Raw genomic sequence first — 16,769 nt, forward strand, 5'->3', positions numbered from 1 at the left:
TCAAATTCGTTATGTAGCTAAGTGTATACACTCCGCTGCAGTTTCTAGTAGTTCTTCATAGCGATCATAGATGGCAGGACGAGCTGAAGCAGTTCGACAGTGAGCTGTGTGGACATACTGCCAAGTGTGTGTTTTGGCGGAAAGTTGAGGTGTGTTTTTGGTGTTTGTGCACTGATTTCTGGGTTTGAAAATTACTTTTTCATTTTGAAAACGTAAGTAGATATGGTGTAAACAGTTAATTCGAGTGTCTTTGCGATAGATTTGAAATGAGGCCTGTTTTTGTGTATGTAGCTTATCAGCGACATTTTTCATTTACTGCATTTCAGGCGCTGACGTAAAAATGTCTCGAAAGAGTCAAGAAGAAATGCTTATGGAATGGTTAGAGATTCCACTAAGCAGTGATAACGATCTTGAGTGTTTCTCTGACGATTCTATTCAAGATGAGACATGTTGCTCCAGAATCTGTTGATTGTGATAGTGACAGTAGTGACGAAGAAAGTCAAGTACCAGTAATTAGGACTGAAGATGTTTCTGGAACAAGACAATCTGATGTTATAATGAAGGAATCGACGTCACAGTTGTCTGATAATGCTCTGAAACTGCCATGCAGCAGCAAAAATGTTACCAAAAACAGCAGGAGTGTGGTTTGGAAAGATAAACAGTTGATTATGCTCGAACTGCAGTCACAATTTCATGGCAAACTTCGTTACCAGAAGAAGTAATAAACTTAAATACTCCATACCAATTCTTCAAACATATATTTCCATCTAAATTGTTTGATCTAATTGTCGAAGAGTCTCATAGATACAGTGTGCAGTGTAATCCTGATAGACCAATAGATTTATCCTGTGATGACATAAAAAAATTTATAGGCATCTGTCTCGTAATGTCAATAGTTCATGTACCTAATACGAGGGATTACTGGAGAGAAGTTACTGGTACTCATCTGATCAAGACAACAATGACAGTGAATCAGTATGAGCAAATACGTAAGTTTCTTCACTTCAATGACAACAGTGCAATGATACCCAGGGGTGAAAAAGGTCATGATAGACTCTTCAAGATAAGACCCATAATAGAATTGATGAGATCTCGGTTTCAAACAATACCTGTTGAGGAGTGTGTTTCTGTTGATGAACAGATATGTTCAACAAAGGCTAGAAGTTATTTGAAACAATACATGCCAAACAAGCCTCATAAATATGGATACAAATTATTTGTTATTAGTGGCATATCTGGTTATGCCTACGATTTTGAGATTTTCACTGGAGATGAAAATGAACCAGAAAAAAGAGTGACTGGGGAGGAAGACTTGGGAGCAAGTGCAAATGTTGTGGTTCGACTCAGTAGCATACTACCAAGAAATATGAACCACAAACTGTACTGTGACAATTATTACACAAGTCTGCCACTGCTTGTATGGTTACATAAACAAGGAATTTACTCACTTGGGACAGTCAGAAGAAACAGAGTGCCAGACTGCAAGCTCCCTTCAGAAGCTGAGCTGAAGAAAATGGCACGAGGTGCATCAGTAGAGCGCGTCGCAACAGTGGATGGTGTCGACATATCAAATGTAGTGTGGAAAGATAACAAGAGTGTGTTGTTGCTTTCTACACTTGCTGGACAGCAGCCTATTCATGAAGCAGGGAGGTATGACAAAAAAACAAAGTCAAGAATAACAATACCTTGTCCACAAATAATTAAGCTCTACAATAAACATATGGGAGGTGTTGACCTTCTTGACAGCATAATGGGTCGACATAAAATTCTTGTGAAAAGTCGAAAATGGTATATAAGATTGTTTTACCATCTCCTGGACATGGGAGTAGTCAATTCCTGGCTGTTGTATAGGAGAGTAGCAGAAACCAAAGGGATTAGGAGAACTATGAAACTCTCCGAATTTCGAATGGAAATTGCTCACTGTTTGTGTCGCTCAGGTCAAACTTCAGTAAAACGTGGAAGGCCAAGTAATGAACTCGAAAACCAAATACAAGCTAAGAAGACAAAGGGGCCCACAGCACATGTACCTCCACAAGATGTAAGGCTGGATCAAGTAGGTCACCTGCCTTCGTACTTGCAAGTGAGACAGAGGTGCAAAATGCCAGGATGCAAGGGATTTTCCTGGGTTCAGTGTAATAAATGTGCAGTTGCATTGTGTTTGCACAAACAAAAGAACTGTTTTCAAACTTTTCATGTAAAGTGATTATCACATGCTTGGGTACAAACCTGTTGGAACTAGATACCTTATTGTTCATATATAAAAGTGTATAAAATATACAATAAATGCTCAATATTTACAACATTAATGTCCTATTTATTATTTTAGGATTTTTCCCTTCCTATACAAAGTATTTAATCATAATCAACAATTAAATTACGAGAGATTTGGTCAAAATTGAGGGAGCAAAGTAAGCACATTTATTGTGGCTCGTAAGGTGTTAACTCAAAATGTAGCTGATCAGCTACAAAGCGATTTTCAACAATAGTGCTTTGTTAATTTAATTTAAAAAAATTTTCAATATTTTTTTCGAAATGTAGGCACTATAAACTAAACATGGTAATTTTTACAGCTTGAAATAAGAAATCATGCATTTAAGGGTTAAGAGATGCTCCGCGAGTAATGTCGGCGGAGGAGCCGCCACATCCGATTCTTAAAATGAAAACGCCGCGAGCCAGTGAAACGGATAATCCGTCATAACGCTGGTAGCTGTGTGTGAAACCGAAAGTCGGCGACGGGGGATTAGCTTTTGCCGTCAGGGTGCGGAGTAGCCTTTCACAGGCGCGCCCTCTCTCTCCCTCTCTAGTAACAGGAGAAAGTCGCGTTTAAAAGCGCGCAGTCAGCTGCGCCGGCCGGCACTTGTTTTACCCCCACCTCCACCTCCGCTGCCCCCGTCAACAGTCAACTGGCGCTCTCGTGAAGGTCAAACAGAGCAGCAGCGGCGCATGCGCACTGCGCCGCGGAGAAAGCGCACGCTATCGCGGGCATTTTAGCTGGCGCGTTTAGTGCGGGCAGCAGAGAGTTTTAATTACCATTCTCTCGCGGAATCACCACGGCCGGCTTACGTCTCGAACGTCACGAGCTGCCGCTTGGGGCGCCAGAACCAGCAAAAGATCCCTCTGTACAGGAAATGCCGAGTCGCAGATTTGCACAACAAAAAGACCGTCACACAGAAAACTTTCGGCCAGTAAGGCCTTCGTCAAAAATAGACGACAGACACGCGAACACACGCAAACGCAACTCACACACACATGACGCAGTCTCAGGCAACTGTGCTCTTATTGAATTTTTTCATCTTTGTCTAACTCATGGCTACTGACATACAGGAATTCATCGACAGTTTGTCACTGCAACACTGGACTCTTCGAGTCTCATCTAGGAGCCAGGCAGCGTGCACAATCACCTGCGTGTAATTCTTGAGACACGCTAAGCGCGAAAACGACGATGAAGGGTACGCATTCAAATCAGTAACACAATCAGCTGACGGCACAAGACAACATGGAGCTTCGTGTAAAGTTACACGCACTGTTTCCAGGCAGATATGAGGGCAACAGATACAAAGCATTGTTTGGTGTAACTTTCTCTTTTAATTTTGCTATTACTATTTGTTTAACTGTACGAAAAGTAAATACTATATTCTCCACCACATGTTTAATTTTACTATGTATGCAGTTTAACCATGGACCTTGCCGTTGGTGGGGAGTCTTGCGTGCCTCAGCGATACAGATGGCCGTACCGTAGGTGCAACCACAACGGAGGGGTATCTGTTGAGAGGCCAGACAAACGTGTGGTTCCTGAAGAGGGGCAGCAGCCTTTTCAGTAGTTGCAGGGGCAACAGTCTGGATGATTGACTGATCTGGCCTTGTAACAATAACCAAAACGGCCTCGCTGTGCTGGTACTGCGAACGGCTGAAAGCAAGGGGAAACTACAACCGTAATTTTTCCCGAGGGCATGCAGCTTTACTGTATGATTAAATGATGATGGCGTCCTCTTGGGTAAAATATTCCGGAGGTAAAATAGTCCCCCCTTCGGATCTCCAGGCGGGGACTACTCAAGGCAGGTAGGTTAGAAAATTTAAAAAGGGAAATGGATAGGTTGAAGTTAGATATAGTGGGAATTAGTGAAGTTCGGTGGCAGGAGGAACAACACTTTTGGTCAGGTGACTACAGGGTTATAAACACAAAATCAAATAGGGGTAATGCAGGAGTAGGTTTAATAATGAATAGGAAAATAAGAATGCGGGTAAGCTACTACAAACAGCATAGTGAACGCATTATTGTGGCCAAGATAGATACGAAGCCCACACCTACTACAGTAGTACAAGTTTATATGCCAACTAGCTCTGCAGATGATGAAGAAATAGATGAAATGTATGACGAGATAAAAGAAATTATTCAGGTAGTGAAGGGAGACGAAAGTTTAATAGTCATGGGTGACTGGAATTCGTCAGTAGGAAAAGGGAGAGAAGGAAACATAGTAGCTGAATATGGATTGGGGCTAAGAAATGAAAGAGGAAGCCGCCTGGTAGAATTTTGCACAGAGCACAACATAATCATAACTAACACTTGGTTTAAGAATCATGAAAGAAGGTTGTATACATGGAAGAACCCTGGAGATACTGAAAGGTATCAGATAGATTATATAATGGTAAGACAGAGATTTAGGAACCAGGTTTTAAATTGTAAGACATTTCCAGGGGCAGATGTGGACTCTGACCACAATCTATTGGTTATGAACTGCAGATTGAAACTGAAGAAACTGCAAAAAGGTGGGAATTTAAGGAGATGGGACCTGGATAAACTGAAAGAACCAGAGGTTGTACAGAGTTTCAGGGAGAGCATAAGGGAACAATTGACAGGAATGGGGGAAAGAAATGCAGTAGAAGAAGAATGGGTAGCTTTGAGGGATGAAGTAGCGAAGGCAGCAGAGGATCAAGTAGGTAAAGAGACGAGGGCTAGTAGAAATCCTTGGGTAACAGAAGAAATATTGAATTTAATTGATGAAAGGAGAAAATATAAAAATGCAGTAAATGTAGCAGGCAAAAAGGAATACAAACGTCTCAAAAATGAGATCGACAGGAAGTGCAAAATGGCTAAGCAGGGATGGCTAGAGGACAAATGTAAGGATGTAGAGGCCTATCTCACTAGGGGTAAGATAGATACTGCCTACAGGAAAATTAAAGAGGCCTTTGGAGATAAGAGAACGACTTGTATGAATATCAAGAGCTCAGATGGCAACCCAGTTCTAAGCAAAGAAGGGAAAGCAGAAAGGTGGAAGGAGTATATAGAGGGTCTATACAAGGGCGATGTACTTGAGGACAATACTATGGAAATGGAAGAGGATGTAGATGAAGATGAAATGGGAGATACAATACTGCGTGATGAGTTTGACAGAGCACTGAAAGACCTGAGTCGAAACAAGGCCCCCGGAGTAGACAACATTCCATTGGAACTACTGACGGCCTTGGGAGAGCCAGTCCTGACAAAACTCTACCATTTGGTGAGCAAGATGTATGAAACAGGCGAAATACCCTCAGACTTCAAGAAGAATATAATAATTCCAATCCCAAAGAAAGCAGGTGTTGACAGATGTGAAAATTACCGAACTATCAGTTTAATAAGTCACAGCTGCAAAATACTAACACGAATTCTTTACAGACGAATGGAAAAACTAGTAGAAGCCAACCTCGGGGAAGATCAGTTTGGATTCCGTAGAAACACTGGAACACGTGAGGCAATACTGACCTTACGACTTATCGTAGAAGAAAGATTAAGGAAAGGCAAACCTACGTTTCTAGCATTTGTAGACTTAGAGAAAGCTTTTGACAATGTTGACTGGAATACTATCTTTCAAATTCTAAAGGTGGCAGGGGTAAAATACAGGGAGCGAAAGGCTATTTACAATTTGTACAGAAACCAGATGGCAGTTATAAGAGTCGAGGGACATGAAAGGGAAGCAGTGGTTGGGAAGGGAGTGAGACAGGGTTGTAGCCTCTCCCCGATGTTATTCAATCTGTATATTGAGCAAGCAGTAAAGGAAACGAAAGAAAAATTCGGAGTAGGTATTAAAATTCATGGAGAAGAAATAAAAACTTTGAGGTTCGCCGATGACATTGTAATTCTGTCAGAGACAGCAAAGGACTTGGAAGAGCAGTTGAATGGAATGGACAGTGTCTTGAAAGGAGGATATAAGATGAACATCAACAAAAGCAAAACAAGGATAATGGAATGTAGTCTAATTAAGTCGGGTGATGCTGAGGGAATTAGATTAGGAAATGAGACACTTAAAGTAGTAAAGGAGTTTTGCTATTTGGGGAGCAAATTAACTGATGATGGTCGAAGTAGAGAGGATATAAAATGTAGGCTGGCAATGGCAAGGAAAGCGTTTCTGAAGAAGAGAAATTTGTTAACATCTAGTATTGATTTAAGTGTCAGGAAGTCATTTCTGAAAGTATTCGTATGGAGTGTAGCCATGTATGGAAGTGAAACATGGACAATAAATAGTTTGGACAAGAAGAGAATAGAAGCTTTCGAAATGTGGTGCTACAGAAGAATGCTGAATGCTGGGTAGATCACATAACTAATGAGGAAGTATTGAATAGTATTGGGGAGAAGAGAAATTTGTGGCACAACTTGACCAGAAGAAGGGATCGGTTGGTAGGACATGTCCTGAGGCATCAAGGGATCACCAATTTAGTATTGGAGGGCAGCGTGGAGGGTAAAAATCGTAGAGGGAGACCAAGAGATGAATACACTAAGCAGATTCAGAAGGATGTAGGTTGCAGTAGGTACTGGGAGATGAAAAAGCTTGCACAGGATAGTGTAGCATGGAGAGCTGCATCAAACCAGTCTCAGGACTGAAGACCACAAAACAACAACATGCAGTTTAATTAACAAACACGGACCAGAGCAGTTTAATGTAGAAAAAATTTGAAGAGATCATCATATCATTAACAAAATATCACATGTTTACTTTCTTGTAGCACACGTGAATTTCTTATTTTACGACTAAACATAAATCCTATCATCGAAGAACAGGATTGTGAATATATATGGAAAGAGAATTTTGTACGAAGGCCGATCAGTAAGTAATGCAATACACTTTTTTCTCGACCAGTTTCGGCTCAAAATTGCGGAATTTCTTTTTGGAGATCGTGGAATGTTCCCGCTGTAGTCCCTATAGTTTCATGAAGTTCCGATATGTCGTCTCGTAGCTTTCAAAATGGCGTCTGTACCGGACATGTGTCCCTAGTAGACAGTTGTCATTGAGGGTTATTTTTTTTTTTTTCGGAAGACCAGAGCGTCATATGTATTGATAGGCGCTTGCGGTATGTCTACGGAGAGCTGGCACTGAACAAAAGCTCATTGAGTGGTTGGGCGAGGCAACTGTCGCCATCGCAACGAACTCGCGCAGACCTGTCCGATCAGCCGCGTGTCGGCCGGCCGCACGCAGCTGTGACTCGTGCAGTGCTGAAACGTGTGGACACTCTCACTGGAGGTGATCGACGGACCACAATCAAACACCTTCCTATTCAACACGACGTCTCTTGGTAGTGCTGTCACACTTGTCGACCAGTTGGGGTAATCAAAGGTGTGTGCGCGCTGGGTTCGTCGCCGTGATTCTCTCGCCCAGCATGAAGCCTACATCTACATCTACATTTATACTCCGCAAGCCACCCAACGGTGTGTGGCGGAGAGCACTTTACGTGCCACTGTCATTACCTCAATTTCCTGTTCCAGTCGCGTATGGTTCGCGGGAAGAACGACTGCCGGAAAGCCTCCGTGCGCGCTCGAATCTCTCTAATTTTACATTCGTGATCTCCTCGGGAGGTATAAGTAGGGGGAAGCAATATATTCGATACCTCATTCAGAAACGCACTCTCTCGAAACCTGGACAGCAAGCTACACCGCGATGCAGAGGGCCTCTCTTGCAGAGTCTGCCGCTCGAATTTGCTAAACATCTCCGTAACACTATCACGCATACCAAATAACCCTGTGACGAAACGCGCCGCTCTTCTTTGGATCTTCTGTATCTCCTCTGTCAACCCGACCTAGTACGGATCCCACACTGATGAGCAATACTCAAGTATAGGTCGAACGAGTGTTTTGTAAGCCACCTCCTTTGTTGATGGACTTCATTTTCTGAGGACTCTCCCAATGAATGTGAACCTGGCACCCGCCTTACCAACAATTAATTTTATATGATCATTCCACTTACAGAAGTAACTGCTACAAGTGTTTGTTCCGCTATCACATAATCATACAATAAAGGATCCTTCTTTCTATGTATTCGCAATACATTACATTTGTCTATGTTAAGGATCAGTCGCCACTCCCCGTACCAAGTGCCTATCCGCTGCAGATCTTCCTGCATTTCGCTGCAATTTTCTAAGGCTGCATCTTCTCTGTATAGTACAGCATCATCCACGAAAAGCCGCACGGAACTTCCGACACTATATATTGTGAAAAGCAATGGTCCCATAACACTCCCTTGTGGCACGCCAGAGGTTACTTTAACGTCTGTAGAGGTCTCTCCATTGAGAACAACATGCTGTGTTGGTGACTGGAAAAATGCGCAGGTCATTCCAGTTTATAAGATGGGTAAAAGAACGGCCCGCAAAATTACAGTCCGATATAGCCTACCTAACTTCGGTTCTCTGCGGAATTCCTGAATATATTCTCAGAATATATGAAACTTTCAGAAAAGACTGAGAAGCTTATGTCCACGAATCAGCACGGGTTTAGCAAACATTGCTGGTGTGAAACTCAGCTTGATCTCTTCTTACATGGTATACTGCGAACTACAGATGAAGAGCAACAGGCGTATTCCATATTTCTAGATTTCCGGAAAGCGTCTGACACGGTGCCCCATTGCAGGTTGTTGGCGAGAATACGGCAAGTGTTCATCAGAATCAATTTTGGCTAAATTTCGTACAGAAACATATAGTGCTGGGGGGGGGGGGTCTTACATCCATTACTAAGAAAAGAAATGTATTATTTTAATTCATATTTCAAGAGGTTCCCCTTTTGATTAGGTGTTCCAGAGAAGAACTGTAACGGCACTGGAGCAGGTTGACAAGGCAGATTAGTGGCGAGCAGAGGCAAGGACTCGAGGGGAGGAAGGAGGGCCCAATAAAAAACGTATGTAATTAAAAAGCCGCTGGAGCACCTGCACCTGCCCAGTCCCGCTCTGATAAACAATTTTAATGTGCTGACAAGTGTCAAATGACTGCACACTTCGCTGCGGACTGAAAATTCATGTTCATTCCGTATGGGATTTAATTAAATAGTAACATTAACATGATTCACGAACTCGAGACATTTTCTTCCCTGAGTCTGCCATATGCCAACGGCCTTGCCTCAGTCGTAACACCGGTTCCCGTCGGATCACTGGAGTTAAGCGCTGTCGGGCTGGGCTAGCACTCGGATGGGTGACCATCCGGTCTGCTGAGCGCTGTTTGCCAAGCGGGGTGCACTCAGCCCTTGTGAGGCAAAGTGGGGAGTTACTTGACTGAGAAGTAGCGGCTCCGGTTGAAAGGGTACAGTACCGCCCAACATTGAGAATAGGTACGAAATTCTTGTCAGAACAACACATTTTTTGTGTAAAAGTAACTCAATAATTTCAATTAATACAGCGAAGCCGGATACCAGTGTGGGAAAGAATGACAAGTTATTTATTTAATTGATCACATGTGCACTTCCGCAAAATAAATCCCTACATCCCGTTTGGTGAGATCTGTGTGGTGTAAATGAATGAATGTATGGTCGTCTGCTAACCACAGATAGTGAATCGATATGAGCATCTTTGAGTCGATCCTTTGGGTACCTTTGGTGAGACCAAAGAGATGGAAGTTACCAGAGCTTTTGAGCGTTTGAAATGTGGCCGACCAATAAGGTAGCAAGGTGCTTCTCCCACTTCGAGAGAGGTGCGAGAGAACGAAAAGACGGCCATGTTTCAGACTCGGCACTCTGGCGCTGAACCTTCTGCTGTGAAGACCTGTTTTTTGTTGTGCTCCGTAATGAAAGCGTGGAGGCATGGTATGGATGTGGAATACTTAAGAGTAGTTAGAACTAATCATTTCTCTTTCCTAGGATCTTTTGTGGGGAAAATTACAAAGTGAGGCAGGTAATTTTAAAGGGATTATAGTAAACCAACGGTCACAAAGGGACCACGTGTAGTTATAAGTTGAGATACTAGCGTGGGTACAATAAGCTGAAATATTTAAGAATTAATATCGTGTGTACCATAAGCTGAAATATTTGAGAATTAATAGCGTGTGTACAATAAGCTGATATATTTAAGAATTGCGTGTGTATCATAAATTGAAGTATTTAAGAAATATCATTCCGTGTGACGCTGAATTTAAACTCTGAGAGAAAATCAAGGTGAGTCGGCCGTTTTTCCAGCAACGCCACTTGGCTTGCATTGCACAGGAAGACGAGCGTTTATCTCCAGAGTTCACAGTAGGAAACTGGAATTACAAATTGGGGCAGTGTCGAGTGAAACTGGGTTAAATATTGATTGAAGTGGGAAAGCGGAAAATGATGAAGTTGTAACGGTTCTTGTGTATTATTTCAGATTGTTGTATTGGGTATGTCTTGTAATTTGAATATGTGTGTTTTGCATGGGAGTAGCAAGGTAGTTTCGGAAGATTTTGTGGGTATGCCTGTTCCTTCTGCATCGCTCGATCTGGAGGAATGTTTCTGGAGAATGATTGTGAGAGGCGAAGTGTGAGGTATAATAAAAGATCCACCATCCGGTCCAGGGAGTGCACAGTTGTGGTAGATAGATTACGAGACCGTAGTATGGAAATTCTCTTATGATATTGTCGTAGGTTGTAGAATTTGTGTGCTAATGAATAAATCAAATAGTGAAAAGAAAGAGATTAGTGGCCTATTTCATTAAATTGTATGTTATCATAATGTCCCGAATTTGTATAAAAGCCGTTAAATCAAAGACAAAAAGTAAGTGTGGTATTGCCAGTGCGTAGTGTGCAGACAGAGTTCTATAGTCAGATGCGTGTTTCCGTTGCGTATTATTCATGCAGGAGGATAATTTGTAACAAAATCGTAAGATACGAGAATTCATGTTGCTAATCCACTCGCTTGGCAAACCACCCATCTTGCAGGCCTGACTGCTTGATGCCACAGTATGAGAAAGGCAAGTGGGTGCCTCTCACGGTCTCGTAAACTGACATACGGCCAAGAGAGTGGTGTGCTGACCACATGCCTCTCCGTATCCCCAAACGGTGACGCCTGTGGGCTGAGGACGACACGGCGGCCGGTCGGTCCTTTTGGCTTCCATGGCTTATTCGGGCGGAGTTCAGGTTAGTTTGCCGGCCGCGGTGGCCTAGCGATTCTAGGAGCTTGAGTCCGGAACCGCGCGACTGCTACGGTCGCAGGTTCGAATCCCGCCTCGCCCACCATACTCACCAGACTTTGCGCCAAGCGATTTCCTTATGTTTGGAACACTCAAAGACGCAATGGGAGGAAATAATTTCCGTTCTGATGAAGAGGTACGCCACGCGGTGCATGAGTGGTTGCGCGGATTACCAAAAGAATTTGTTTCTAAAGGAATTTATGCACTTTGTAACCACTGGAGGACTTGCATTGAGCGTGGAGGAGATTATGTTGAAAAGTGATACACCTTTGTACCACTTCTCCACAAGAAATAATATTTTAAAAAAATATTTGAGCACTTGCCATTTTAATTAAATTTAGTTAGAACTAACGCCGGCCGCGGTGGTCTCGCGGTTCTAGGCGCTTGAGTCCGGAGCCGCGCGACTGCTGCGGTCGCAGGTTCGCATCCTGCCTCGGGCATGGATGTGTCTGATGTCCTTAGGTTAGTTAGGTTTAAGTAATTCTAAGTCTAGGGGACTGATGACGACAGATGTTAAGTCCCATAGTGCTCAGAGCCATTTGAACCATTTGAACTAACGTATTTATAATTATCGGCAAGTACAGGGCTATTACAAATGATTGAAGCGATTTCATAAATTCACTGTAGCTCCATTCATTGACATATGGTCACGACACACGACAGATACGTAGAAAAACTCATAAAGTTTTGTTCGGCTGAAGCCGCACTTCAGGTTTGTGCCGCCAGAGCGCTCGAAAGCGCAGTGAGACAAAATGGCGACAGGAGCCGAGAAAGCGTATGTCGTGCTTGAAATGCACGCACATCGGTCAGTCACAACAGTGCAACGACACTTCAGGACGAAGTTCAACAAAGATCCACCAACTGCTAACTCCATCCGGCGATGGTATGCGCAGTTTAAAGCTTCTGGATGCCTCTGTAAGGAGAAATCGACGGGTCGGCCTGCAGTGAGCGGAGAAACGGTTGAACGCGTGCGGGCAAGTTTCACGCGTAGCCCGCGGAAGTCGACGAATAAAGCAAGCAGGGAGCTAAACGTACCACAGCCGACGGTTTGGAAAATCTTACGGAAAAGGCTAAAGCAGAAGCCTTACCGTTTGCAATTGCTACAAGCCCTGACACCCGATGACAAAGTCAAACGCTTTGAATTTTCGGCGCGGTTGCAACAGCTCGTGGAAGAGGATGCGTTCAGTGCGAAACTTGTTTTCAGTGATGAAGCAACATTTTTTCTTAATTGTGAAGTGAACAGACAATGTGCGAATCTGGGCGGTAGAGAATCATCACGCATTCGTGCAGCAAATTCGCAATTCACCAAAAGTTAACGTGTTTTGTGCAATCTCACGGTTTAAAGTTTTCGGCCCCTTTTTCTTCTGCGAAAAAAACGTTACAGGACACGTGTATCTGGACATGCTGGAAAATTGGCTCATGCCACAACTGGAGACCGACAGCGCCGACTTCGTCTTTCAACAGGATGGTGCTCCACCGCACTTGCATCATGATGTTCGGCATTTCTTAAACAGGAGATTGGAAAACCGATGGATCGGTCGTGGTGGAGATCATGATCAGCAATTCATGTCATGGCCTCCACGCTCTCCCGACTTAACCCCATGCGATTTCTTTCTATGGGGTTATGTGAAAGATTCAGTGTTTAAACCTCCTCTACCAAGAAACGTGCCAGAACTGCGAGCTCGCATCGACGATGCTTTCGAACTCATTGATGGGGACATGCTGCGCTGAGTGTGGGAGGAACTTGATTATCGGCTTGATGTCTGCCGAATCACTAAAGGGGCACATATCGAACATTTGTGAATGCCTAAAAAAACTTTTTGAGTTTTAGTATGTGTGTGCAAAGCATTGTGAAAATATCTCAAATAATAAAGTTATTGTAGAGCTGTGAAATCGCTTCAATCATTTGTAATAACCCTGTAAATGAAGAAATGAATAGAGTTTTTAAATGGTTCAAATGGCTCTGAGCACTATGAGACTTAACATCTGAGCTCATCATTCCCCTAGAACGCAGAACTACTTAAACCTAACCAACCTAAGAACGTCACACACATCCATGCCCGAGGCAGGATTCGAACCTGCGACCGTAGCAGTCGCGCGGTTCCGGACTCAAACGCCTACAACCGGCCGGCCATAGAGTCTTCCTGAAAATGTATGCCTGTCGTGATTTGTCAAATCCCTATACAGGGTGAGTCAGGAGGAAACGTATATGCTTTGAGGCGTGATACTATGCGTGATTCTGAACAAAAAACTTGATATGGACGTATTGCAGCCGGCTGCTGTGGCCGAGCGGTTCTAGGCGCTTCAGTCCGGAACCGCGCTGCTGCTACGGTGGCAGGTTCGAATCCTGCTTCTGGGATGGATGTATGTGATGTCCTTAGGTTAGTTAGGTCTAAGTAGTTCTACGTTCTATGGACTGATGACTTCATAAGTCTCATAGTACTAAGAGCTATTTGAACCATTTTTTAGTTTAGTTTAATCTGCGTCATAGTGCACGGGAAAGGTGGATTTGAAGGGACGAATCGCGTCCATCGGCATGTCGAAATTCGCATTCATGAGCTCAAAAGTTGGAAACTACCTTTTGAGAGATCCTGTACTTCACACCTACATGAAATGAGCATCAGGGAGGAAACACAGTACATGCGCCTCGCATTTTAACATTTAACTGCGCTACATTGGAAACGGCTGTATACAGAGTGTATCGAAAAGAATGATGCGATTTTAAAAAATCAAAGCTTGTATCGTATTTGAGTTGTGTGCATGAACAACATACTGTTGGAAAGAGCAAACTCTCGAGTTTTATATGGCTCCCGCTAGGTAGCAGCAGTGTGCGCACACTCCAGTTCTAGTGAAAATGGTGCCAGGAAAACAGTAAGCGTTTTCTGTTGTACATTTTGCTCAGTGCGTGTCAGTAATAACTGTTCAGCGTGACTTTCGTACCAGGTATGTTGTAGATCCTCGTACAGCACAGGGCATTAGACGACGGCACGAACAATTCCGGGAAACAGGTTGTTGGTGTAAAGGCAAATCGCTGGGCCTTTCCCGAGTGTCTGACACAGACGTCGAACGCTTCCGCCACAGTTTCACAAGGAATCCGCAGAAATCCGTTCGCCGTGCAGCTCCACAGTTCAACATGGCCGGCCGAAGTGGCCGAGCGGTTCTAGGCGCTACAGTCTGGAACCGCGCGACCGCTACGGTCGCAGGTTCGAATCCTGCCTGGGGCATGGATGTGTGTGATGTCCTTAGGTTAGTTAGGTTTAATTAGTTCTAAGTTCTAGGGGACTGATGACCTCAGAAGTTAAGTCCCATAGTGCTCAGAGCCATTTTTTGAAGTTCAACATGTGCCAGAAGTCCGTCTGGCGTGTGTTGCGTCGACGTTTACACACGAAACCGCACAAAACTTACCTACTGCAAGCTCTTCGTGAAGGTGACAAACAACAACATGTGAAGTTCCGTAATTTCGTTCTTAGCAAGGTGGAGAACGTCAGTTTTCTTCCACGCTTACTGTTCAGTGACGAGGCAACGTTCCGTTTAAATGGGAAGGTGAAGCGTCATAGCCCGCATCTCGTGGTCGTGCGGTAGCATTCTCGCTTCCCACGCCCGGGTTCCCGGGTTCGATTCCCGGCGGGGTCAGGGATTTTCTCTGCCTCGTGATGGCTGGGTGTTGTGTGATGTCCTTAGATTAGATAGGTTTAAGTAGTTCTACGCTCTAGGGGACTGATGACCATAGATGGTAAGTCCCATAGTGCTCAGAGCCATTTTTTGAAGCGTCATAATGTGAGAATTTGGTGTACGGAACAACCACATCAAATTGTACAACATGAGAGGGACTCTCCAAAATTTAATGTGTTCTGTGTAGTTTCACGAGAAAATATGTATGGTCCAGTTTTGTTTGCCAGGTAGACTGTTACAGGAAGCACATATCTCGATATGGTTGAGAACTTTCTTTTCCTAGTGTTGGAGACAGATTGGAACGACTTCGTTTACCAACAGGATGGGGCACCGCCACACTGGCATCTGGGAGTGTGGAGGGTTTTTAATGAGAGGATTACCGAACGATGGATCGGTCGCACTGGACCAAACGATTAAGCCTCCAATATCACCGGATCTGACTGTATGTGAGAATGTCTTGTGGGGGTTTATAAAATAATCTATGTTCCTCCGTTACCAACAGCAATGAATGAACAGAGACATTGCGTAACAGCAGCTGTAACTCGAGACATGCTGGCTGCAGTGTGGCAACAATCTGAATACCGCACTGACATATGCCGTACATCTCACTGAACACCTATGAAAACATATTAAAAATTTTTTTTGTGTTTCCCGTTCATGAAAAAAGAAAATTCATTGTATATGTTTATTAGTTTCAGAAACATAGACGTTCCAAATCGGACGATTCTTTTTGATACACCTTGTATAATTTCTTGTTCTTTGTTAATTTTTGAGTGGTGCAATTTCTGTTTACACGCAGTAATAGCTGTATTTTTCTCCTTTATTTCCAGGTCAGTACTTCTGAGCGAGTGGGAACGGGCGGAGACTGGACGGTAAGCCGCTGAGAGTAGACAGAAACACTTGTGACGAGTTCGTGTCGTTCAAAATTTGTCCCAGACTCGTAGCTGTACCTGCTGTTTGTCACCAGCGGTCTACTCTTTCTTCTCCCTTTTTTTTTTATCTTGGAGCCTCTTTCCACACCTACGGCGCCTCCTAACGCCCGCCAAACAAAAGCAACCTCCTGGACAATTTTGAACTAGGAACTGGTATTCCTGTATCATGAGTGTGAACGCAATACTTTTTTTTTTAAAAAAAAGAAAAACATTACCTTCATTGAGATTGTCTGTTAAGTAAGTGTCTTCTGCGAAAATTTTCGTTCTTGGGTTGAAGATACTTGTTGGTGGTATTATAACCCTCCTTCCTCTCCTACTAATTAGGCTTTTCTTCAATAAAATTCTTCGGGGTATCAGACCGCATCGTCATAATTTAAAATGCGCCAACGTTTCGGCCAGCGTTGCAGCTAGCCTTCATCAGGGCCTTACGTTAACTGCTAAATGAACACACTTGGTCCCTTAAATAGCTGCACGAGAAAACCGTGTCGTTACTTGATTGGCTGCCAAAAGACCCGCCAACATGAATAGAGAGGACGGGTACAAGCTTCCGAGGTCTTGGCTGCCTGCAATAGCAGGGCTACGGAGCGGCGGCAGAGCCGTGGCGGCCCATGCAGACACGCGGAGAGCCGCAGCAGTGGTCGCGAACACACAAAGCAATGGCACGCCGCAGCCGGCTTCTGGACAGCATGGAAACAGTGTGACGTCACAGCCATCACCTGTTCGCTATTCGTCCGTCTCCTCCAATGGGGTGGATTAATATAAAGACCAATAGAAAACAGCTATTTCA

The 16,769-nt window shown here is 43.8% G+C and overlaps 1 protein-coding gene across 1 annotated transcript; it reads left to right on the plus strand.

Moving 5' to 3' along the window:
- Window positions 1-886: 886 nt before the first annotated feature.
- LOC126212671 (piggyBac transposable element-derived protein 4-like) lies at window positions 887-15,926 on the plus strand. The gene is made up of 2 exons (XM_049940092.1): window positions 887-1,650; window positions 15,881-15,926. The coding sequence occupies exons 1-2, from the start codon at window positions 887-889 to the stop codon at window positions 15,924-15,926; spliced, it is 810 nt and encodes a 269-aa protein (XP_049796049.1).
- The last annotated feature ends 843 nt before the right edge of the window (window positions 15,927-16,769 follow it).

This window comes from Schistocerca nitens, chromosome 11, assembly GCF_023898315.1.
Source record: "Schistocerca nitens isolate TAMUIC-IGC-003100 chromosome 11, iqSchNite1.1, whole genome shotgun sequence".
Classification (NCBI taxonomy): Eukaryota; Metazoa; Arthropoda; class Insecta; order Orthoptera; family Acrididae; genus Schistocerca; species Schistocerca nitens.

What these genes read in the sequence shown, in the direction of transcription:
- LOC126212671 (XM_049940092.1), top strand. Translation starts at nt 887, where the DNA reads ATGTCAATAGTTCATGTACCTAATACGAGGGATTACTGGAGAGAAGTT. An exon ending in CCTATTCATGAAGCAGGGAG is followed by an intron (nt 1,651 to 15,880) that starts GTATGACAAAAA and finishes CTTTATTTCCAG; the next exon opens with GTCAGTACTTCTGAGCGAGT.